Source organism: Phycomyces blakesleeanus, assembly GCF_001638985.1.
Source record: "Phycomyces blakesleeanus NRRL 1555(-) unplaced genomic scaffold PHYBLscaffold_20, whole genome shotgun sequence".
In the NCBI taxonomy this organism is placed as follows: Eukaryota; Fungi; Mucoromycota; class Mucoromycetes; order Mucorales; family Phycomycetaceae; genus Phycomyces; species Phycomyces blakesleeanus.
In genome coordinates this window covers 69,529-94,314 of record NW_017265153.1, presented here as the reverse complement: position 1 = coordinate 94,314, position 24,786 = coordinate 69,529, and the positions used below count along the sequence as shown (strand labels likewise).

The following is a 24,786-nucleotide window of genomic DNA, read 5'->3' as shown; positions in this document are numbered from 1 at the left end:
ATATGAGGCAACAAATCAAAAACATCTGGTCCCCAAGAAACAAAAACCAAAAACCAAATGAAGATATACTTGTAACAGCTAAATACTCGACTTTTCACCCTTCTTTTTGTTGTTCTTGTTCTTGTTGTTGCTGTTATTAAATATGGATTAAGAACAAGAAACTTGTATTTGAAAAAACCCGACTCTTTTGATTTTTCGAAAGCACTCCTTTGTATTGATATAAAACAAACCAATAAAGAAAAAAGAAGTATCAGCTTGTTTGGTATTTACTGGGATCATTTCATATATTTATAATGATAACTAAATGTCACAAACGTGGCAGTATTTTATTTATTTATTTATTTATTTATTAGCAATAATAGATCTTCCAAATTAAAAAAAATCTACTTGTACCTTCCGTATTGAGTCTATGCAAAAGGGACAGCTAGAAATCTGCTTATCATCAACAATATCATCAACACAGAAAAACAGAAAGATCGAATACAATAAGGTGGTTTGTATTGAAATACAAAGCAATAATAATATTAATTTGAAACCATTCATATTTAAAATATTATCCAATACAAAATGTTGAACGAGAGGTTTAAAAGACCAAGGAAGAGAGAAAAAGAGATAAATAATAGTAATTTTAATAATCATTTTGTTGCAGTTTTTGGTTTAAATATATAAATATATATTATATATAGAGATGTATACATGAGTGATACAATTCATTCCATTACAAATTGTGAATAAACTGATATTTATGATTAGAGCATGATGAGAATAGAATATAATAGAATAGAACAGTAAGAATAGTAAGAATAGTAATAACAAAAGAAGAAGAAGAACGAAAACAAGAGAAAAGGTGGTATTTATGCAGTGGGGGCAACCTGAGGGTGGGATTTGATTTCCTTGATCTCGTCTATTATGACTTGTCCCTTTGTGAATCTCGGTAATGTCATCCTGGACTCGTATGAGGTGTCGTGGGGTCCATCAGCTTCTGTTAACTCTCTTTCACCTTCTTTGACCCACTTTTTTAAAAAACCAACTTGAAAGTTTCCAAGGAAGAGTCTGTAAAAACCAATGATAATTTTAGTTATACAAGTCAGATGTGATTTATAAATCTAGTTCCAAAAAAGCATCGGATCAACTTACTGTGAGATATGGTACAATAGGGATGGGAGTGATAGAACACCAACAACATCATAACTGCTCTTATTGTAAAGCACATTGATCAACACTATGCCCATAGATGCTGCCTTTGTAGATCCACAGTACTGGAGAACATTAAATGTATTAATATACAAATGCACAGAAACATGCATAATCTTGAATCTTGAATTTTGAATTGTGAATTTTGAATTTTTTTTTAAATCTTGAATTTTTTTTATTGTAAAAATTGATTAAAAGTAAAGAGCACTTACCATGATTGCCACTGCATCTTTTTTTGAGAACCTCCACTTTCTGACCCAAATAGGCTCTCTAATGTATCGTCTAGGCCACGGGAGACGAGCAACAAACAGACAGAGACCGCAGCCAAATAGATACATAAACATGTCGACAAACAAAATGGCCAGGATATCGACAGTCTTCATGTTCACAAACGCATTGCTCGCCACACCATCGCAAAACACAGACCAAACCAGAACTATGAGGGCCAAGCTGTTGATGATTGGAAACCGGAGTTTGGCCGCCAGATAAGTCGTTTGTTTAGGGAAAAAGTAACGAATGGCCTGTCCTGCTACTAATGGTAAGAGAACAGTAAGTCCCATAGTCTTGAGAATGGAGAGATAGTTGGGATCTCCACGTTCGGTTCCTGGGGGAAATAGTGTAGTGTCATTCTCAAACACTAAACAAAAGCATATAATGATAGTGATATATAGATTTGTTTGTATACCACATACATATCATACACATATAAAAAGGTTAATTTGCTATTAATCTTTTTGCTTTAAAATAAAATAGCTAAAAAGACACAAAGAAGAGATGAGCAGTTTACATTCAATCAATGCAGGAGAAATAAAGACACCCATGATATTACCAACCGCGGCGTTGAATAGAGCTGTGTGTCAAAAAAACCAAAGAAAAACAAAATGGATAAGATAAGAAGACAAGCTTAAAACAATGCAAATCCAAGCAAAGCAAAACAAAGCAAGGCAAGGAAAATCAAAGGCACAATACTCCTCCAACTATCCTCTGATTGGCACATCGAAAAAGACTAAGAAACTAAAAAGCAAATATTACCAGCACCATCGTTGCCCCCGGCGTTTCGAGTCATAATCGCATTTGAAGAGACAGTCGTACTGGTCGACAACGCAATGATCCACCCTTTATACATCATGTTGTCCATCGGGGCATTGGCGCTCATAAAGATGTAGGTGACGGTGTACATGGTAAGAGGCATGATAATAAAACTGATTATCTGGACAACCAGGTGAAGTCTCCACTGTAAGAATGTATGAAAAAGCTCTCTGACTTCTATACCGAGACCAGACAGTAAGAATATCAGGATAACCGCACCCCATCGGATGGTGTATTGCGCCTGGAGAACGCCATTGGTCTTGCCGACATCTGGGATGGCCCATGCCAGACCTATTGCGAAACCTAGTCCGACCAAAAACCAGTACCTTTTGAAGAGGCTAATGGCAGTACATCTAATTCTTGTCCACATACTCGGCTTGTCCAAAACGTCTATTGTGTCTTGAGAAGACGAGATAATCGAAGGTGTGTCTTCACAGCAAGTGACAGATCCGTCCAGACTATTGTCGATGTGCTCCCATTCTACCTTTGTGGAACTAGAAGACTCATGCTTGGTAGCATTGTCGAAGGTTATTGCCAGTTCCTTGGTCATGAATTATAAGCCAGACAAGGTTAAGTTTCAAGGCAAGAATGAAGCAAAGATAGAGAAAGAGAAAGAGAAAGAGAAGTAGAAATAAATAGAGAAAGAAAGAAAAGATTAAAGTAAAAACATTCTGCGTCATCTACTTGCCTTTCTTTTTATGCCTTTTTTTGGACGCTGTAGCAAACAAGGACATCCGAAAGTAAATAAATAGAATAGCATTTGCTTATAATCACCGTCCAAAGACTATAAAGACATTACAGATAGAGAGAGGCAGAAAAAATAAAATAAAGTCCCCAACTCAAACCTCCATATGTTCTATCCTCGCTTCAATTCCACGCATACGTACTCCTGCATAAAAATGTAAATTTGCGTAGCCAGAAAGTTATGTTCCTCATGCCAAACACTAACTAGCAACGAAAGCCAATATCCAACAGAAACAGCAGCCAAAGAATAAATATATAAAATAAATATAAATAAATACAAAATAAAATAAAATAACAGCCTTTTTATTCTTTCAAGCTTTTCCCTCTTTATCTTTATAAGATTTCTACCTTGTTTACCTATTTTCTTCTTCTTTTGGTGTTTACAATACTTATATTCTATGTTGCCTAGTTACCTAAAAAATAGTCTCATATCTTTATAATTATAATGATAAATACCTTGACAGCTATCATAATTATATTAAATCAAAATATTATTATTAACATTGCCATTTGTTACCTTGACATTATTATCGCTAAAAAATATATATACTTTATTTATATTCAAATAAAAACCTTTTAACCATAATACACAGATATATATATATATATATATATATATATATATATCTATATTAAAGGTCTCGCCAAGGCTATATTGTATTAATAAATCAAGCTTCTAAACAAATAATGTTTTCCCTCGGTCTATAAATTGGATTTAGTCTTCTTCTTGTCATCTTGTCTGCAAATCTATAGAAAGACAAACTCATTAGTCTCCAATACATGTATGTGAATATATATATATATATATATATATATAAAGAAGTCTTTAATATAACAAAATATAACAAATTATGTGTCTGTATGTGTATGTTTTATAAAATAGGTTTTTCTTATTTGTTATCCACAAATAGAGCTTTTCTTTTTCTTTTACATCCAAACGGACATCCATTTTCTGTATGAAAAATAGTAATTTAAAGTAGCAGAATACGAAATAAAAAATAAAAAGAAACCTTGGATTGTTTATGTTGATCTATTGATCCTAAGCACATAAAAAAAAACAAGATCCATAAAGTCTATCTGATATCTTGGCCAACTTTCACCAATTAAACCAACACAAATATCACACACAGACACAGACACACAGACACACAGACACACAGACACATAGACACATAGACTGTTCGATTTATGGTAGACACCGGAGTTTTTTTTCTTGTGACGTATTCGGTCAAATTAAGCGTACAGTACTTACTCACCACTGCAACCACACTGACAAGTGTTTCGACCAAAAAAAAATATAAAAATAATAATAATTGTATATATTTAAATATTATTATAAATATATATATATTATAGTAATTGTGGTTGTATCTTTTTGTTTTTAAACTATTAAATACAAATGTCCTCTCGCCCTTATTCACGCTCACCACCACGTCGTGGTCCAGATGGCTATGATCGTGAACGATACAATGACCGCCGTGATGAGCGCCGTGATGACCGTCATGCCCCCCATCGACGCTACGACGACCGCCGTGATAGACCCAGAAGAGATCGCGATGATCGTGAACGAGACGACCGAAGATTCGACCGACGCAATGATGCCAGAGGTCCATCTAGAGACGATCGCCACGACCGCGACAAAAGCTCTAGGCAAGACTTGAAAGATCTCGCAGATCGACGCAATCCGCGCACTGAATCAGAAAAGGTCGCAGAACCTGTAGAAGAAGAGCCTAAAAAGCGTGTGCCGGTGTCGATCGAAGAGATCTTGGAGAAAAAAGAAAAAGATAAATTGGAAACAGACAAGGTACATTGCCACCAAAAGCAAAAACAAAAAAAAGCTCAAACTAAAGTTTCATCTAACCAAAACATCTTATATATATATATATATATTTAATCAGCCAAAATTCCTAACTAAAGAAGAGCGTGCTAAGCTTGCCCTAGAGAAACGTCAAAAGGATGTTGAAGAACAACGTAAAAAACAAGAAGAAGAACGAAAAGCAAGACAAGACTTTGACTTCAAAGCCGAGGACGAGCACCGAAAAATCCAAGAGCAGCAGCATCAGTCGCGGTATGGACGCTACGACAGAGATAGACGCAATGATCGTGACAATCGAGGACGGGACAGCAGGATGAGAGAGAGAGAGGCAGCCGTAGACCCCGAAGACGTTGACATGTCAAACCTAACTGAGAAAGAAAAACAAGCCATCAGAGAACGTTACATCGGTGGTGAGCGAAAAAAGAGAAAGATCAGACGTATGAATGAGCGCAAGTTTGTGTTTGACTGGGATGCAGGAGAAGATACATCCTATGACTTCAATCCTCTGTACGCAAATCCCCACAATGCACAAATGTTTGGTCGTGGACATATTGCAGGTATTGACATTAAGGAACAGAAAAAGCAGAAATCGGAGTTCTACAACCAAATGTTGAAGGAGAGACGCACAGACGAAGAGATCGAAAGAGCAGCGTGAGTAAAGCCTACATATATATATATAGTATCATAGAGGATGGAAGGAAGAAAAGCAAAGAAAGGAAAATGTTAATGTAAGATATATATATAGAGAACTTATAGAGATGGACAAGAAGAGAGAAGCCAAGATGATGTGGGACGATCGTCACTGGACAGAGAAGCCTTTGGAACAAATGGCAGAAAGAGACTGGCGTATTTTCAAAGAAGACTTCAATATCTCAACAAAGGGTGGTGGTATTCCAAGACCTATTCGATCATGGAAGGAATCTGGGCTACCTGATAATGTCTTGAAGATCATCGATCAGGTTGGTTACAAGGAACCAACACCTATTCAGAGACAGGCAATCCCCATCGGAATTCAGTGCAGAGATATTATCGGCGTTGCAGAAACAGGTACGCATATATATATATTGTGCTTATTGTATTCTTCTTATCACAATGTTTATTGATTATCAATTTCCCTCCCTTGCCTTGGAAAGGTTCTGGTAAAACTGCCTCTTTCGTTATTCCTTTGTTGGTTTACATCTCGGATCTTCCAAAGTTGACAGAGGAAAACATGTCAGATGGTCCTTATGCACTTATCATGGCCCCAACTCGTGAATTGGCTCAACAGATCGAGCAAGAAACACTCAAGTTCTGTACACCTCTTGGATTCAACTGTGTGTCCGTTATTGGTGGTGTAAGTATATGTCTTCTTCTTTATAGCCATACATACATACATACACATATATATATATATATCATTTCAAACTTCTTTTAAAAAATTATTTTGTTTTTATTCAGCACGCTATTGAAGAACAATCTTTTAATTTGCGTAATGGTGCCGAAATTATTATTGCTACTCCTGGTCGTCTCCGAGATTTCTTGGACCGTCGAATTTTAGTACTCAATCAGTGTACTTATGTGGTCATGGATGAAGCCGATCGTATGATTGATATGGGTTTTGAGACTGATGTCAATTTGATTCTGGATGCCCTGCCAGTATCCAATGTCAAGCCTGAAGGAGATGAGGCAGAAAACATTGAAGCTTTGATGGTAACAAACAGTGGTCGCAAGTTCCGACAAACCACTATGTTTTCAGCTACCATGCCTCCTGCAGTAGAACGTCTCGCAAAGAAGTATCTGCGTCGTCCTGCAGTAGTCACAATTGGTCAGGCCGGTCAGGCCGTCGAGTCAGTTGAACAGCGTGTGGAGATGATCAATGATGAGAATAAGAAGAAGTAAGTGTCTTTTTGAAGAGTGGGACATTCAAAAAAGAAACCATTTACAAATGGTCTAACAACAATTGTATTAGGAACCGTCTTTTGGAGATCCTCAATTCTGGAAACTATGCACCACCAATTATTATCTTTGTTAACCAAAAGAAGGGTGTGGATGTTCTTGCAAAGGCGCTCAACAGACTGGGTCACCAAGCTGTTACTTTGCACGGTGGTAAATCTCAGGAACAGAGGTAATAATTATAGTACAATGCTTCTCCCTCTTCTTGAAATTGCTGTCATTTACATTCAATCTAAACTTCATCAAAATAGAGAGTCTGCTCTTTCTCAAGTAAAAACAGGATCGGCCGATATACTTGTGGCTACCGATGTCGCTGGTCGTGGTATTGATGTCAAAAACGTTTCTCTGGTTATTAACTACGACATGGCCAACAATATTGAAGGTATAGTGAGCAAGGCACAATACGATTTAGTTAAAATGGTAACTAATATCATCTCTATTTTGTGGTAAATATTGCAGACTACACCCATCGTATCGGTCGTACTGGTCGTGCAGGAAAGACTGGTGTAGCAATAACCTTCTTGTCAAATACCGACACAGAGGTTATGTATGACCTGAAACAGATGATGGTAAAATCACCTCTTTCAAAAGTGCCTCCTGAACTTGCCAACCATGAATCTGCTCAGACTAAAGGAGGCGTAGTTAAGTCAAAGAAGAAACACGAAGAGACATTATTCCAATAAGCAGAAGCCTCTCTCGACCAGCAAGTTTCTTTTTTTCTTTCTTTTTTATCTTTTATTTTTATTGTTATTGTTACTATTATATACACATGCACATGCACACACAATTACACACCCCCACACCCACACGAACGAACGAACGACCGCGCGCACACATAAAATAAAATAGAGGAGGTCTATTCACCTGCCTTTGTTTTTATATTTATATACTAATTCACCGCGCTGTTTGGGTGATTTATGCGTGTATATGTGTGCGTACGTGCAAAAGAAGTATTTCTTAGTGGATAGGGCTTAAATGGTCATCATCAAAGCTTGTAAATTCAAACCACAAGTTATCATCTTCGCAAGAGAGAGCCGAAGAAGGTAGTTGGTTGTTGAGTTGCTGAACAGACATATAGTCTGTATCATCATAGTCAACATCATCTAGTCCAGTACCTGATAGAGTGTCAACGAAAGAAAATTGTCGGGTGAGACTATTATTGTCTGGAGCAGACAAATGAGAAAAAGTATGCCTTTCGTTGGTTCTATATGTATCCTCACTTAATCTGTTCCACGCTTCATTTGCAGCTTCTGTCGTGAGCGTGTGATGAGGATCTCGCCATGCAGCAATGACCTGGCCATGAGGATCAGATAAGTCTGGATTCCAAATGAGACCATCAACTGGTTGAGGTAATTCATATGACGTTACACATCGTGGACAATGAAATTCACTCGTAGTCGGTTTGGTGATGCAGTCAAGATGAAGCCATTCTCTACAGTCATCGCATTGAATCCGCTCTCTACTATCTTCGCTTGGCTTATCACAAACGCAGTGCATGATTACAGGATCTTCCTCTTTCTTGTCTAATTGGTATTGGCAGCGATCGAGATGGTAGATCAACCCACCACGATTCTTGTAACGTTTATTGCATGGCTCACAAACAAAAACAACCGATCCTAGACCGCCATGAGATTTCCTTTTTTTCTACTTCTCCTTTTTCTATTCTTTTCTTTCTTTTCTTTCTCTCTTTATTTTTTGTTATCATTATAATCAATGACGTACCATCCTCCAAAGTTATGGGCGGAATAAGCTGTGCTTGAGGTTGTCGTCTAGTTCCTGGAGTTCTTTTTGTCTTGGCCTGCAAGACAGGTGCTTTCTTTTTATGTCCTTTGGTATTGCGACGTCGAATAGTAGGTAGTGAAGGAGAGGGCAATATATTTTTCCGGCCTCCCAAGTGAAAAAGATTCTTGCCATTTCCGACCGTACGTTTGAGTGTACCTGGCATGTGGTGTTTAAAAAGGGGTTGAATGCAGTGCATGGAGGGTGTTTGTAGGGAGTGAGAAAGAGGGTGGTCTGGTATGTCTTTGAGGAGATTAGAAAGTCGGCATTTTGCTTGAGTGAAGCGTATTTTGAAGAGATCAGCAAGGAGATGAATATTGGGATGGGTAGGGAGAGGTTGTCTGGACCAAAGGTCACTACATGTTTGGTAGAGGAATGGCGGAAGATCCGGCTTTGTTGGTGGACAGTTTGGTGGTAGAAGCTCAGATGGATCAATTCGACGACTAAGAGAAATTAACTGTTCGGATGATAGTCTATCATTGGTGATTGTAGCTGGTTTGGCTGTATTGATGGTTTTACGGCCGATTGAAGATCGTTCACGGGTAGATTCCATCTTAATTGGTCGTGGATGTGTATTATGAGAGGAATTTACTAAATGGGTATGTGAAATAATAGAGGATGACCTAGAATACAACAGGAAGAGAGGATGCCATGGAAGGACGAGTCAAAACATTTTTATTTTATTTTTATAAATATATAAACTGTTATTATCAGCGTATTTATTCACATTCTATCAATCAAAAGATAGTGCATTTCGACAACAGTAGCAACACGCACTCTTCAGATGGTGCCGAGCCTGGATGTAATGGATTGTTTTCTTCATGGTCCATGGCAGAGGAAAACTACAAAGAAAAAAAAAAGACAAAAAAAAAAGAGAAAAAAGGAAAAAGTAATATATGCGGTTACCCCGCGTGAATAAAGAGCTTTCTGACGTCACGAATTAATCCGGCTACCAGAAGCCTAAGGCTGGCCAAGGCACTGGCTGAAAGTTGAACCTCCTCTCTCCCGTCGGTTCTCGCCATGGTAAGGATAAAGAGGACAACAGGCAGAAATACAGATAAAATGGATGATATGGATAAGATATACAAGGGCAGATGGATGGATGGATAAAATATCAGTAAATCGATTAAGACCAACCACGACTACACGCGACGACAATCAGAAACTTCCTTTTTCAGCACATCATTCAATGACCCATCCAATGCCAATATACATTACGCCACATCACCAATGACGAATTTGATGACTAATTCTGCCTGCAACTTCCTAGGTTAACATTCCCAAAACCAGAAACACCTTTTGCAAGGGCGGCAAGTGCAAGAAGCACACTCCTCACAAGGTTACCCAGTACAAGGCTGGTAAGGCTTCCCTCTTTGCTCAGGGTAAGAGACGTTACGACCGTAAGCAGTCTGGTTATGGTGGTCAGACCAAGCCCGTCTTCCACAAGAAAGCCAAGACTACCAAGAAGATTGTCCTTCGTCTTGAGTGCACCGCTTGCAAGTACAAGATGCAGCTCTCCATCAAGCGTTGCAAGCACTTCGAGTTGGGTGGTGACAAGAAGACCAAGGGTGCCGCTCTCGTCTTCTAAGCGCCTTTGATATTTGTTGTATTTTTTTTTGCAATAAGCGCCTTGATATTTATTGTATTTTTTGCACTAAGCGGAATGAAAATAAACAACGCAAACCAAACCAAACCATAAACCACAACGATTCTCGAACAAAGCTTAAATCTGGATCAACTTTACACCAAAACAAGACGCAATTTCAGACGATCCAAACGATTCAGACGACGATCTTGTATACATTATAGTCAGACTCATACAGGACACTTTGCTCCAAAAGAGACTTAATAATGGATATGATAGTACTATCCTCGACAAAGCAAAAAGCGGGGTACTTGCGGAATCGCTCGATAATGTAGTTCTTGCGTATACCAACTAGAAGAAAAGAAATATGTGTTGTGGATGAGTGAGAATGCTGTGTGGGAAATATAGGGGAGCATTTAACTTGCCATTACGATCCATTAGTTCACAAATTTCGTTTATAATTTTGAGAACACCCTTTTCAAGTTCTTTTGGAGTCATTAGCCTATAAAGATTACTTTCTGATGAACCAGCTGGAGCAAGATATCCAGCTCTTGCAAGTGCTTTGGTAGTTGAAGAAAAAAGCTCGACCAAATCGTGTTCAGTCACTCCCCATCCCTAAAACAAGTTTGTGAGATTACATGAGAAATGCTATATATGTATATATATACTGATCGTTGTTCTTACTGATACTTCGGACAAAAGCTTGTGAGCCAACTCTACCAAATCTGGGTCTTGACAGACTTCCGCGAAAGAATAAACATCATCCGGGTGTTTTCGCCAATAAGCTAGCAGTGCAGATTCAAAGGGATCTTCTTCGCTTTGTATATCTGAAGATTCTGGTAGTGAGGGTAGCATATATGATTTTCGATAATACTTATCCAAGTGTAAAGCCTCAACCCAATGGACACTCTCTTCCATATTTTCTACAAGCTCTACGTGGTTTACATAACACATTGGTCAGAGTAAATATGAAAATAAATTTAAAGAATATGCACCCAAGTAAAAGGATCAAGAGTTTTGCTGTTTTATTTCTTGGTTCTCACCTTTATCATCAATTATCAATTGCCGTTTTTCTCGATAGTCGCTTAGCTTTCCTCTTAAACGCACTGTCTGACTGAGATTGAAAGCAAGCGGTTCGCTATCCATAAGCTTCCAATAATGACAATCCAGAAGTCCCGTGGAATCATCCACTATTAAAGATTTCCATATATACACATGCTCATATCTTATACTAAGATCTTTTCAGGTTTACCTGTGTATGTATGACCATAATAATTTTGTTCAATTCCAACAATTACACCACAGACTTCAGCATAGCGTACAATATGATCATAATGTTGATAGAGATCTTTATGTTTTTTTTTTATTTTCATAATCAGCATCGTAATGAAGAAAGATCCATAAAGTTAAAATTAAAAACAAGAAAAGAGAATAAAAAACAGGAGCAAAAAGGCAGGTACCTTTAAATTCCTTGTGTGGACTAATGTCAATGACATTTCTAATTAACAATTTAAGAGGAGTATTGAATAAGGGATCCTGATTCAAGTATGTTATGTCTTTCAAAGTGAGTTCCATGACAGAAAACTGTGTCGTTGAGGATTACAAGAAAGGCAGTCTGTAATTTAAGCTTAAAAATGTCTACGTCATTGTGCCTTGTTGTGTACTTGGTTACTGAGAAGGTATTTTATGAGGGGTTTTAAACATTTAGGAAATTTTGTAAAAGCTTGGAATTAAATCCCAAATTTGTAGCAACCCACAGCTTTTTTTTTTTTTGGTTTATTATTTTCAGATAGTAAAAGTATTAATTGCATTATCTTTACTTGTAAAATAATAAGAATATTTCATTCTATTTGCCACATTGTTTACAAAAATGTCTTATGAAATTAACCGTATTGAACCAAAACTCGATCAATCTCCCATAAATATTCAAGGGACAAGAGGTTTAGACTAAGGTAAGCTTCACGTGATCGCTTACACTTCCAGTTCAGATATACGTTGTATATGTAGTATTATGCCACAAGAAGTCTAGCACAATATGTCCTTTGTTTATAATTACTTTTATTTTCAGTTTTCCGGATATTCTTATTAAGAATAAAGTCAATATATCTTCTATCAAGTACATATTTACTTACTTTATAGTTTGTTTCCTTTAATCATCCTCAAGAATACATATTTATAAAAGCGCTGAACAGAAGGCTGTAAAAAAGGGGAAGAGGATGCCGATAACCTGATTAGGACAGGTACAAGCCGGACATTGGACAAATAGCAACTTTAAGTTGTGTGGCCTGTGGAATCTCTTCCCTAAGATTTCTGTAGTAAGAAACATGTATTAGATCTTTTCAACCTTCTATTTTATTAATATATTTTGTTTGTTCTTATTATATCTTCATGCACACGGTTTTTTTTTATTGATTTTATTTTTCTTTCTCACATGTCAGTATATCCACCGATGTATCCTCATATGGTATGCCTCCTCTTTAGGAAAGCAAGACCCCACTTGAATCAATAAGAGTTTATCTCATACAACAAAGAAGAAAGTAAAGTATATTTGTTTAATAGTTTATATAAACTTCCAATAAAAAAGTATCCCTAGAGCCTTAAAGTCTGAAGAAAGAGAAGATCACCTAAATATATAAACACATATAAGCATATATAAACAAATACATATGAAATTCAACAAGCCGAACGATTGAATTAAGAGCGGACCATAGATAAAAGAAATCAAGGCATAAAGCAGATAAATTCTGTATTTAATTTCAGTATACTAGTACTATGTTTTGTTAGTGTCGTGTGTTCTAAATACAGAAGTAAAGATCTCGATCACAACGTCCCCAATGAATATAAGCTGAGATATCAGTTCAATAGTGAAATCAAATAAAGCTGCCATGATTTTTTATCAATTGAAGAGGCGGAAGAGGGAGTAATATAAGGGAGATCTTCAAGGAGTGTATGTGGCAATACAATAAAGAATTTTATTTTGTTTGCGCCACATAAGAGAGGTATTGCTGGCCCAAATACTTATATATACATGTATATGTAATTTTGTTAACAAGATCATAGAGAGTGCAGGTGGGGTAATCCGTGGTGTTTCCAATAGATAAGCTCTAGACCTCACATGTATGCAGCAACATCCTGCGTCTGACATGTCATCTTACAAAGTGATCTTGATATGACCATACAATTCAAGTTCTTATTCTAGATATCACGAGAAAAGTACGGAGAACACAGTGATAAGGAATAACATGCGATTTTAGACCATTTCTGTAATATATCTTTTATATAAATATATAAATGCATATATACACACACATATATACATCCACAGTGAGAGCATACAATTGACATACCAGAGTATATCTAAGAATAAATTAATAGAATACGACATGTATGGACATTCGATAATGTTTCGATCTGGGATTTGAGCCCTTGCAGTAAGTTGGATTGATTTATAGATAGGGCCCAATTGTCCAACATTTTCGACTGGTATTTGTAAGAGACTGAGACTACACATTTTTGTAGTAAAATAATAATTGACTGTGAAGTAGGTTTAATATATATATATATTATGAATGAATTCATTTTTCTTTCTAATTTTGATTTTTATTTTTCTAATGGCTCCACTGGCGGGTTGAACGAATGATCGCTCAGCATGACCTGGTCTCCTGCAACCTAGGGCTAAAAGGGGAGTATGGACGTAAAGAGGGGTAAAGTATAATAGGAACAACTAGAAGTCAAGAATGCACAGAGTAATACATTGGAATCTATTGTTCTTTATTTTATTGATTATTGATGTCTACAAAAAAAGACAGACAATGTTTACCTTGGTGTTGGCAGAGATGTACTAAACAAATAAGTCATTGTACATATGAGTCATGAAACACACCATCAGCCCAGGAGACTGATCATCAATTTTAAAGATATATATTCTCATGTAATAAAATCAAATCAAATAAAGTCTAAGTACAGCATATCGAATAAAGCAAGCAAGCAAGCAAAATAAGAATTCAGAATATAAATCCATGAGAAATGCTAGGGCAAATGAAATACCAGATCAATGATATATAACTGAATTCATATCAAACCCACAATTGTCCTTTACCAGGGTCCCAACGAAACCAAACTCACACACTATCAATTTGTATCCCAAGCGGGATAAATGCAACAAGATTCACACTAGAAATCCTAATAAATCTCCTCTCATGTTTTGGCTGGGTTGTTAAGAGTGCACGCCACGGTCAATAGCTGCCAAATAAAGAAATCCTTGTGTCCTCAACCCTTTCTCTTCTTTAAGCACTCCCTCATCCTGTCTCTTTCGCTTTTCTCTTGAGTGTTTGCAGAGTTCTTTGTTTCTTCTGCTGTTATCTATGCCCCTCGTGTCTGAGTCAAGAAAATGAGCACACCGTCCAACCCACATGCGCCCACATCTCAACAGCTCCATGCGAATGGCCCATGGCTGACGCACTCTCGTACACTCTCGCGCGACAGAAGTCCATCACCTACCCAATCAACCTCTCGACAAAGCCGGTCAAGACAAAGCACTAGTACTGGAGACTTTTCAGCAGGGGATGATCTGGGTCGGACGATCGGCAAGGGTTACCAAGAGATCCAAAAGAGGACATTGACTAAGTGGATCAATGTTCAACTTGGCACAGTTGGCGATTCAATCACAAATATTGAGACTGACCTGAGAGACGGTCGAAAGCTACTCAGTCTGCTATCAGTTGTAGCTAAAGAGCCAGTACCTAAGCCAGAAAAAGGGAAAATGAGGATTCATCACCTATCAAATGTAGCCCAAGTCTTCAGTTTCCTTGAAAAGCAGACTGGTCCGGGTGCCCTACCTGATATTGGCACCGAAGCAATCGTAAATGGCGATCTCAAAAATACACTCGTCTTAACATTTTTTATTATGCTAAAGTATCAGATCCAACTTATTCTAACTGACGAAAATGGTGCTTTTATAAAATCTATGCCTGTAAGTATACACAAGCGCTGAAAAATAACTACTAAAAAATTAACTTTTGTACCTCAGAAGATCGACCGTAGCTCAACTGACCTTTCGATCGAGCCATCATCTCCCCTTCCAAGTTTATCTTCAGCACTAACCGGAAAACGAAGCAGTCGCTCCGGAGAAATGGGGGAAAAGGCTCAAAGCTCGTCATCCGAGGCCAAAATGGCCCTACTTTATTGGGTGCGTCTACAATTAGAAGACTATGTAGCTGTTCATGTTCTACCAGAAATTCAGGACTTTTCACGGTCATGGCGGACAGGCATAGCCTTCTGTTTACTCATCCACCGGCATGATCCATCCCTTTTACCCAGCATATTCACAGACCATATACATCGAGACACATCAGAACGACAAATATGCTATGATTTACTTAATCTTGCCTTTGATCTTGCAACAACACATATGAATATTCCACGCTATCTAGAACCAGAAGATTTAACTGACGTAGACTACCCTCACGAACCTAGTGTAATGCTGTATGTAAGTGCCTACTACAGTGCTATGTCCAAACAACAACAGGAAGATCCGTCAAAGGAGGAGGCGCGTGCAAATGAACGCAAAAAAGCGATCCGCCAGGTGTTTGGGAACGTACTACCCATGAGCCTTAATACCCAATTGCCCCTCTTGACACTCGAAACTAGCACGCCAATACAACCCCCCGACACACTCCCACAAAACACAAAGGAGTCTATATATCTCCCTGTCGATAACCAAAATATCTCTGTTGAAAATTCACAAAATACCCTCACAACACCTGCTCATCTAGCTATGGCTGATCAGCTCGAAAGACTTGACGATCTTTGGAAAAATATTAAGCCTTCCCAAGAAACAGACAATCTCCATCCACTGGATGGATCTCTTGCTCAGGCACATTCTTATCGACAGGCTGTTAACATGGCTACAGAAGAAACATATCGTCTCGGAGAAGCCATCCAAGTCGCAAATCCCCCACTTGAGCTTTCAACAGCTTATCAATCTCTAGTAGAGTTACAACAAGATAAACAGCGAGACTCTACTGCCTTTGAGCGAGGCGTATCATTTTTGCATATTACACAAGCCATGATTGATGAGCTTGAATTAGTTCATCAGATGATGAACGACAATCAACAAAGCATTACTGATCAAGCCATTCGACAATTAGAAGAGCGAGTGGCAATGGTTAGTGCCACAATCGATGCAGTTAAAGAAGAATATAGCTCTCTTTTAGGGCAGGATGATGACGAAGATGATGAGAAAGAATATCACAAAAGAACAGACGATGAACAACGATTCTTTGATCACCTCCAGACAGTTGAAGAACGATACGAGACTGTACAAGACTGGGTTGACCAGGTCCGAGTTTGGTTTGTGGAGGCAGAACGAATTCGGAAGTGGATCGGCGAGCGTATTGATCTTATCGAAAATCGCAATGAGCTTCATCCAATTGATCCCCTTGGTCAGGAAATGGCACTCGAAGACGAAGAGACAATCCAACTTCACGAGGAGCACGAGAAACTTAAAAGAGAAATCGAACGGTTTGATGGAAACGATATGACTAGATTACGGTCGCATGTAAAGACTTTGACGGTTGCTGAACGTGATCGCGAACTCAGTCCAGCCGATACTTCAACTATCGAAATAACCCTAACAACACTTAATATGCTTAATCAGTTGATGCATCTTCTTCGAAAGCGATCTCTCACACTTGACCTTGCAATGCTACGAGTAAAATGGGAGGCTCTGTTTGGAACGGCAGTCGAATGGATTGTTAGTACAGATGAAGATATGGATGTATTTTTGGACGGAAAAGCCCGCTGGTCTGAAAAAGAAGATAGTTATGAGTCCGGGATTGAGCAAGTGATCCAAACGCTCGTTAACCTCGAAAACAGAATCGCTGATTTTGATAGTGGTACTTATTCTCATGTTTTGGAAGCTTATCAAGAAACCGAAGATCTTGCAGCCACTGCATTACCAGAGCATCTAGAGTGTCGCCAGTCCGGATTTGAAAAGGCATTCGAGGATCTTATGAAGCGCAGTAGTTTTAGCAGAAAGGTTGTGGAGCAGTTGCTGTCGGTCATTCATGCAGTAAATCAGTTTAAACAACTTCGGGAAGAGGGAGAAGCACTTCGACAGGCAATGCTTGATTCTGCTGACCATTGTACACGCTCTAGTGACGACGAAATATTTGCAGAAAAAGTTCAAGCTTTTAAGGAGAGTTCTGCACATGTCATCACTCATGTTGGTACCCGTGTACCGTACCCATCTGTGCCTGAGATGTCTACAGCAATGGGGCGACGCGATGCATACCACAATCAAATGACAAACGAAGCAATTAAGAGTACTATCAGTGCTCACGGAATGTCTCTTGCTCTTATTGCTGATGGTCTTGATCAACTTCTCAAGTCGCGCCATTCTATTATTTCTCTCCAGCAACGGGCTAGTCTTGCCTATGATGAAATGGGAAAGGTGACTCAGTGGATGGAGGAACGTGCAAGGGCACTGTCAAAAACCCGCCTCGACCAGAATGAAGATTGTCGTATGGAGGAAGAGGAAGTCAGTCGCCTTGAGAAAGAGCGCGATGGAATCGCAGTACGATTAAATCAAATGGAAGAAGACGATCTCACACGTTTACGTGAAATTGTACGTTCCTTAGAAGACGAAGTTGATGCCTCAAATGCTGTAGCAATTGATCGCAGTGCATTAGTAAATAGCATTGAGCGTCTCGATAGAACACATGCTCATCTTCAAGAACTTCTGGCACATAGAGCTAGCGCTTTAGACATACTTAAGAAAAGAATTTCATGGGAGACTCAGTGGTCTCGTACCAACCAGTGGATCATTACTATTGCCAGGAAGCTTTGGGATTTTACTGCCAAAAAGGCCCGCTATGACCCCATTAAGGACAATGTTGATAAGCCTTCATACGCCAATGACAAGGAAAATATGCAAGCCTGGCAGTCGCTTCATGATAAAGTTGTTGAGATTGGAGACCGTCATTTACAATTGACCAACGATCAGTTCCAAGCTCTTTCCGACTGTTACGCGGAACAAGATAGCAATGAAACCATGCCAAGTTCAATGAATGACCGCCAAAATGAACAACAGCAGCGTTACGAAGAGCTGCAACACCTCTCCAGTCATGCTGCTGACTTGATGACTCAGCGCTCGACTATTACCGAATTTTTACTACGTGTACAGGATTGTCACCACGAGGGTGAAAAAATTCGTGACCTTATTACCAAAATGATGCGGCGTATTATGGAGCAAGATGCTCGTCCCCTTGATACTCGGGTTACTGCCTTCAAAGAAGAGATACGTCGAGTGTGGCAAGAGTGTGGCAAGTCAATGCCATTTCCCGTATTTCGTGGTCAGCTTCTTTTGTCTCTCCAGCCTGCAGAGGTCTCCAATAGCACGCACATACGCCAACAAATACGAGCTCTCCTTGAGCGCAAACAGCAAGAGCTACAACAGCTTGAAAATACTATCGACGATCTCCTTAAAGCATACCAGGAAGCTGATTCAATGAAGAGTCTAGTAAGTCAGTATGATCAAGAAGCCGCTCGTTTGCGCCTTTGGATTGAGGAGAACAGCGAACGTTTGCAGCATCAACACATTGATGTTGCTGCCGAAGTCATCACAGACTTAACACCAGAAAATCTTGAAAGTCGTTGGAAACACCAAAATGAGCTGTGTGGCGCTCTTGAGCAGTTCGAAGCTGGTGAAGTGAAGACATTACATGATAGCATCGCAACCTTAATAGAGGAATCCATGAAGAAGAAAAAGAACCGAACAGTAGATGTCTCAAGTGCAGCCCACAGTCTTGGCGAAGTTATGAATAGTATAGCCCAACTGAAACAAAATCTATCCCATCAGTCCGTAACCCTTGAAGCAGCAATGCGTCGTAGTGTCTGGGAAAAGAAGGTTGAAGAGGGCTTGGGACACCTTGAAACTATGAATGAGCAACTCCGCCAGTTCACATCTAAAAAGAATCAGTGGATTGCCCAAGATAATTTAAGTGAAGAGCATGTTTATACTCTGGAGTCTGATTTGGCTCAACTTGTAGCTCAACGAGATGTTTTTGAGGACGCTTTACTTCCAGAAATTCAGGCAACATACGAGGATTTTATTGCTTACTTCCCTCGCCTTGCTCGTCCGATGGCTACTCCTGACCATATAGAAGCTAGCATGGAAGGACTGAACCGTTCGTCGGCCAGGTTCCAGGAACAACTCACATCTCGCACAAAGGAACTTGAGTTAATTCAGCAGAGATCTGAATGGGAGCAGGTTGTAAGAGATGCTTTATCATACTTGTCCAAAGGAGAAGCCGCCATTGAAAGCTTTGTAGAAGATAAGGCACGATGGCATCCAAATGCAGAAATGCAAGAAGAAGACGAAGAGCGTCTACGAGCTGAATGGGTTGGTCTCAGGGATCAGTTCGAAGCCTATCAGCAATCTACAACACTTCCACTCAAGCAGCAATTTGATGCATTACGTGATATGGCAACAATGTATAATGCTAGTCTAGTTTCTGAAGCCTTGGCCAAACGCATGGAGGAAATGGATGGAGCAGAGAAGCGACTTGATTCAGGACTTGTGTTCTCCAACAAAGTTGTGACCCAGAGATGTTTGGTATCCGCATTTATACTCAGAACAGCCCAGTTAGAGCAGTCTGCCGAACTCATACGTGAAGAGTTTATGGCTTCTAAAGAGCAAGCTGAGACTAACACAGAACGTCTCGAACTTTTCAAGGCTGGTATTGAGGATGTCCGTGAGAATCTTGCTGGTAGTATTCCGTACCCTGTCCGTAGTCCAGATAACACAATGGGACGTCTCAAGGATGAAACAACAAATTCAGTTATCAAGGATACAGTAGAGACACGCCATCGTCGATTAGATGAACTTTCGTCAAGTCTTCAGCTCTTATTAGAATCTAAAGAGCGTATATCACGTCGCCGTATGTCCTTACACACATATCAGCAGCAAGTCGAAGCATGTGAAGCATGGATTGGATCCCGGCGCGAACTTCTCCAAACCCATCTTGAAACCGATTACACAAAACAAGATGCCTTACAGCTCAAGGAGACTGTTAGCTTAGCTGATAGTATTGAAACCGCAATGACTGCCCATGAAAATGTGTTTACAGTCCTCAAGAATACCTTTGAAAAATGCAAGGCTGCATTTGACGAACAGCTGGCTGAAGAGGGTGACGAAGCTCTCGTTAAGGAATTCAATGCTATTGCCCCACTCCAGAACCATCTTGACAATTCCTGGAAGACCCTATTGACAGAGGCTGCCACTGCCACCAAAATCATTTCTGCCGCTTTGGTTCCTGCTCAGCTCGAGGAGCGCCTCGAGTCTCTAATCGCAGCAATCGAAAATCTTCAGGAGGCAATGGCCAAGACTGATTCTACAGATCTCACAGACGAATGTCTTGCTCAATGGCAAAAGTCCGTAGATGATCTAGAGATTAAATCATTTCATGGAATCCAAGTTGATCTTGAAGAAAATCGATCAAAAATTACTGAAACCAAGGTTGACCAGCTTTCGACCCAACTTGAAAAATGTGGCGAAGGCATTTTGGCCATTCGCTCTACATTGGCTGGATTGTATGATGTGGTCAACGTAAACCGCTTGAAACGTACTTATAACGAGAACATGGTATTACTCCAAGAAAAGATGGCACAACTGCAGAAGTTACTGGAAAATGCCCTCGATCATTGTAAGCAATTGGATGCGTCAAGCGAAGTTCGTATTTTACAACAGCACGACCTTGGTTCCCTATCCAAAGAGATTAAGCGTGATATGAATGACAGTAAAGAAGCATATGATGATGTTTGCGGATATCATCACTTAATTAAGTCTCAAGGCTATCATGGAGATCTCCAGGAGAGCCAAAATCTTATTGATGAAAGCTGGAAAGAAGTTCAGAACCGAAGCTTAGCCCTCGCAAGCCATGTCACTCGCGTTGCTACCTGGATAAGCTGCCTTGACAAACTTGATCAATTTCAAGCAGATCTTTCAGTGACCCGGGCTAACCTTGAACAGGCACTTACAGCCGAGAAAGGTCCAGGTCTTTGGACAGGTGTCTCAAAGACCATTGATAAGGTTAACACTGGCCTTGATGGTATGGCTAATGTGGGTGAAGGCGAGGACATGCAAACCGATAAAGATAATTACAGCCATTGGAAACATCGCCAAGAAGAACTTTTTGCACTTACTCATCAGTTAGCAGCAGACCTTTCTACTCATCAACTGTCTTGGGAAAGAGAAAATCTCGCAGAAACTTTCCATGCAGATATCAAGCGCTTGTGCATGCTGTGTGAAGACGAACTAGAATCCCTCCGACACTTAAATTCTCTTCAGACTACTTTAGAAACAAACGCAATGGAAGAAGTTGTCCAAAAGAATAGTATTACACTCGCAAGACTACATGATACCTATGATAGCTGTAAAGAAGAGGTTGACTGCCTTGTGGGGCAACAAGGAAAGGAGCTTGCGACAAGCTTGGGTCAGACAATAACCGAGGTGGAAGAGACGACCGCACCCCTTATAGATTTGATGGATACTTGGAATACAAATATGACTATCCAGGATGACTGCCTTGATTTATTACGTGAGACAACTAAGCATGTTCAACAAGGTGATGTTATTCAGTCATCTCTTGAGGATCTTAAGTCAGTCGTTAGCGGCAAGCCGGTTCAGCCTGATCGCCCTAGTCTTGATTTGGCGGAGATCGATCAATTGTACGAGTCTTTGGATGAATCTGTGGCTTCATTTACTTCTGAAGGAGATAATCTACAGAAAAAGCTTAAGAATTATGTTGATGGACATGGCGGATCTTTGGCTGACGGAGTTAGTGTGAGACAGGAGACAATTATTAACGCTTGGAGTGATTTGAAGCAGCTTGTTATTGATACCCGGGCTCGTATGGAAGAAGCTCAGAAACGGCGCCAGGTTGCCACCAAACTTTCAGAAGCACTGCGCTATGTAGGAGATATGAAAGATCGTGTCAATGCACTTCAATTTACTGGAAAGAGCGTCAATACTGAAGAAGAAGAACTGCAAAAGACACAGGATGAAATTGACCAAAGACTTGGCCGAAAGACAGCTGATATTGACGAATTGCTGGCTAATTTAACCGACGTTGATCAGACCCTCATAGTCCAACGTGCACAGCTCACAGTAGACATAGAAGAGCTACGTGAACTGATTCAGAATAAACAGAGACAGGCGGCAGAAGAAGGAAATGTAGCTGAGTTTAGTCGCCTTATGGAACGTCTTGACGCTCTTCTTGGGCAATTATCTACAGCAATTGATATGGCTGCTCCACATAATGCTAGTCTTGTAAACAACAAATTCAACAGACCCGAGCTTCAAGCTCTTATGCGCAACCTTATTACTGCCTACAAGAAGCTTGGGCCTGGAATTACTAGCATATTGAGCGAATCCAAAGAAGAAGCTCAAAAGCAATTTCTTGATGATAATGATCGAGTATCCGACCGGCTTGCCAAGGCTATTGCACGCTGGGGTAAGCTTCAAGCGGCAGCAGCAGCACGGGAACGTGAATTACAAACATGTATCAGCAAGTTGGATCACGAATTCTTTACAAAGCTTGCTATGGCCAAATCTAATCCACGTAAACAAGCACGCCAAGCAAAAGAAGCTCCACCTGCAAGCCCACTCAAGCGTGTCGCCGGACAGCCTCAACGCCAACAATTGTCCGCTGGTACAGCATCCCCATTACCAATGCTTAGTTCTCGCCGTATGAGTAATAATGGTACTCTGGGAGTTTCAGACCAAGACAATCGATCTGTTTCTTCTATCAGACGATCGCAAACACCAACTGGTATATCTCACCCCCCTACTGCTAAACCACGCGCCTCTGGGTATGTGCCTGATCCAAATAGTACACTTGATGTGGCTTTGGGGCAGATTGTGAACGAAAGTCCCTACAGACTTAAAGTAAAAATGGTACCCGGTGAGGTCGGAAAATACTGGTTTGGGGAAGAATCCCCTCGTCTTGTTTACTGCAGAATTCTTCCGAGTAAGCTTGTAATGGTTCGTGTCGGTGGTGGATGGGTTGAGCTCTCCAAATTCTTGAGCGACCACGGGTTGACAGATGGAGTTGTAACTCCACGTAACGACGGCCAAAATACTCCATCTACCTTATGCGACGGTGCCCCGTTTCAAGAGATCCACCTCCAAACCGTTCGAGCTGTCTCTCCTTCAGGTCGTGTAATGATTCGTGGAGGTGGGCTTGGAATATCGAGCGAAACATCGGGAATCAATACTGTAAATGGCACAAGTAGTAGTCTCGCCCCTTCACGTTCTTCCAGCAAATCTTCCAGTAGTCAATCCCGTTCTACCATACCAACCGGCTTTGTTGATGGTGATAAGTATGTCCGAGTAGACGAACTTGGAAACCAGATGATGGTCAAAATGAAAAGGGCAGAAGAAGGAGCAAAGATGCCCACAGTTTCCAAGAAAAAGCCTACTTAATCACTAGTTGTTATACCAGCTGTTGGGGTCTTTATCTAGTTTAAGTCATTGTTGTATTTTTATTCATCGTTTCATGTTGCATTTCACCTTAGCATTACGCACATCCCATTTATATCTCCTTTCTTTTACCCTAAATTCTATAGAAAACAAGGGAAAATACAATATATTTTTTTTAAAAAAGATTAGCTGATTATTTAGCTTACATTTGGATTAGTTTTGATAGAAACAAATTATGGTCTATTTTCTTTGTTTGTTCTTTTGAATAAACATATCATGGTTAAAGAAAACAATCTGGGGCAGTTTAGGACTAGTTTATGCTTCGGAAAACGCAGCAAAAGGGCCCTTACCTACATCTTATAAGCTATGGTATTACTAAAAAAGGTGCTCTTAAACTCGGACTGATTCGGCCTATAGCTAAACTCACAGTAAATTAAATTAAGATAATGCTATTATCAAAAAAGAAGTATAAAGTTACAGCCTGTATATTAAACCTTAGGAATGAGATTTGTCTGATGAAAGCATATAGAAACTGTCAAAAGTTGACAATGACGGGTTATATTGCTGGTTACCAACTTTTCTCTCTCTCTAAAGAGAAACTGGATATTGTGACCCATTTATGATTATTTTTGGGATATATTCATCAAATTTATACTCGTCAAACCAATTGGTCAATTGTATGATTCAAAATGACCGAAATATAATCAAATGTATTAATCATGTAGGGAAAGCAAATAACATCATTTCTGCAAACAAAGATTATTCAACTCTATAAATTTCATTTAGAATGGACGAGGAATTAGGGAAGCAAATAACATAAAAAATACGAAGCCTTTGGAGTGGAGTGCTATTAAGTGCCACTACCAACTGAGTAATTATATAGCAGCAAACTTTCACATGCTAAAGGGAGCTGAAAGGCTTGGTTACAGGTCTATATTTGTGTTTCCTTAATCTTCTTAATGCAGCCGAGAAATGGCAGTCTGGAATCAAGAAACACATAAAGCAAAAAATATTTTTCGCCTCGGATACCTCGATGCTTACAATTTTAGTAGCTTACATGATTGCTACTACAAAATATGGATTTGGTTAGAAAAAAAGTCGAAATCGTTTTGAGATACATATGTTTTAGAACATAATATGGTCTTGTTTAACTTGGTAACTGAT

At 39.5% G+C, this 24,786-nt stretch overlaps 6 protein-coding genes across 6 annotated transcripts; 3 read left to right on the top strand and 3 right to left on the bottom strand.

Annotated features, from left to right (window-relative positions):
• Positions 1 to 854: 854 nt before the first annotated feature.
• On the bottom strand, positions 855 to 2,653 carry PHYBLDRAFT_26823 (hypothetical protein; the record flags this gene model as incomplete). The annotated part of the gene is made up of 5 exons (XM_018439901.1): positions 855 to 1,053; positions 1,138 to 1,259; positions 1,407 to 1,831; positions 1,982 to 2,044; positions 2,227 to 2,653. 5 exons carry the CDS (start codon positions 2,651 to 2,653, stop codon positions 855 to 857), a joined length of 1,236 nt encoding a protein of 411 aa, XP_018287807.1.
• A 2,578-nt stretch (positions 2,654 to 5,231) lies between these two features.
• On the top strand, positions 5,232 to 7,560 carry PHYBLDRAFT_126695 (hypothetical protein). The gene is made up of 7 exons (XM_018429118.1): positions 5,232 to 5,494; positions 5,589 to 5,890; positions 5,977 to 6,176; positions 6,281 to 6,717; positions 6,792 to 6,947; positions 7,027 to 7,157; positions 7,235 to 7,560. Exons 1-7 carry the CDS (start codon positions 5,283 to 5,285, stop codon positions 7,456 to 7,458), a joined length of 1,662 nt encoding a protein of 553 aa, XP_018287806.1. The 5' UTR covers positions 5,232 to 5,282; the 3' UTR covers positions 7,459 to 7,560.
• A 172-nt stretch (positions 7,561 to 7,732) lies between these two features.
• PHYBLDRAFT_148955 (hypothetical protein) lies at positions 7,733 to 9,576 on the bottom strand (the record flags this gene model as incomplete). The annotated part of the gene is made up of 4 exons (XM_018432188.1): positions 7,733 to 8,391; positions 8,498 to 9,177; positions 9,332 to 9,396; positions 9,487 to 9,576. 4 exons carry the CDS (start codon positions 9,574 to 9,576, stop codon positions 7,733 to 7,735), a joined length of 1,494 nt encoding a protein of 497 aa, XP_018287805.1.
• On the top strand, positions 9,575 to 10,142 carry PHYBLDRAFT_156047 (hypothetical protein; the record flags this gene model as incomplete). The annotated part of the gene is made up of 2 exons (XM_018433459.1): positions 9,575 to 9,577; positions 9,825 to 10,142. 2 exons carry the CDS (start codon positions 9,575 to 9,577, stop codon positions 10,140 to 10,142), a joined length of 321 nt encoding a protein of 106 aa, XP_018287804.1.
• A 193-nt stretch (positions 10,143 to 10,335) lies between these two features.
• PHYBLDRAFT_148953 (hypothetical protein) lies at positions 10,336 to 11,714 on the bottom strand (the record flags this gene model as incomplete). The annotated part of the gene is made up of 6 exons (XM_018432187.1): positions 10,336 to 10,490; positions 10,571 to 10,754; positions 10,824 to 11,071; positions 11,183 to 11,329; positions 11,392 to 11,487; positions 11,600 to 11,714. The coding sequence occupies 6 exons, from the start codon at positions 11,712 to 11,714 to the stop codon at positions 10,336 to 10,338; spliced, it is 945 nt and encodes a 314-aa protein (XP_018287803.1).
• A 2,815-nt stretch (positions 11,715 to 14,529) lies between these two features.
• On the top strand, positions 14,530 to 23,625 carry PHYBLDRAFT_148952 (hypothetical protein; the record flags this gene model as incomplete). Its single annotated transcript, XM_018432186.1, has 2 exons — positions 14,530 to 15,111; positions 15,169 to 23,625. The coding sequence occupies 2 exons, from the start codon at positions 14,530 to 14,532 to the stop codon at positions 23,623 to 23,625; spliced, it is 9,039 nt and encodes a 3,012-aa protein (XP_018287802.1).
• Between the last annotated feature and the right edge of the window lie 1,161 nt (positions 23,626 to 24,786).

Bases quoted from the DNA above. Each gene is read 5' to 3' on its own strand.
- PHYBLDRAFT_126695 (XM_018429118.1), top strand. From the start codon at position 5,283: ATGAATGAGCGCAAGTTTGTGTTTGACTGGGATGCAGGAGAAGATACA. The intron at 5,495-5,588 runs GTGAGTAAAGCC...ATATATATATAG, and splicing joins GAAGAGATCGAAAGAGCAGC to AGAACTTATAGAGATGGACA. The intron at 6,177-6,280 runs GTAAGTATATGT...GTTTTTATTCAG, and splicing joins GTGTGTCCGTTATTGGTGGT to CACGCTATTGAAGAACAATC.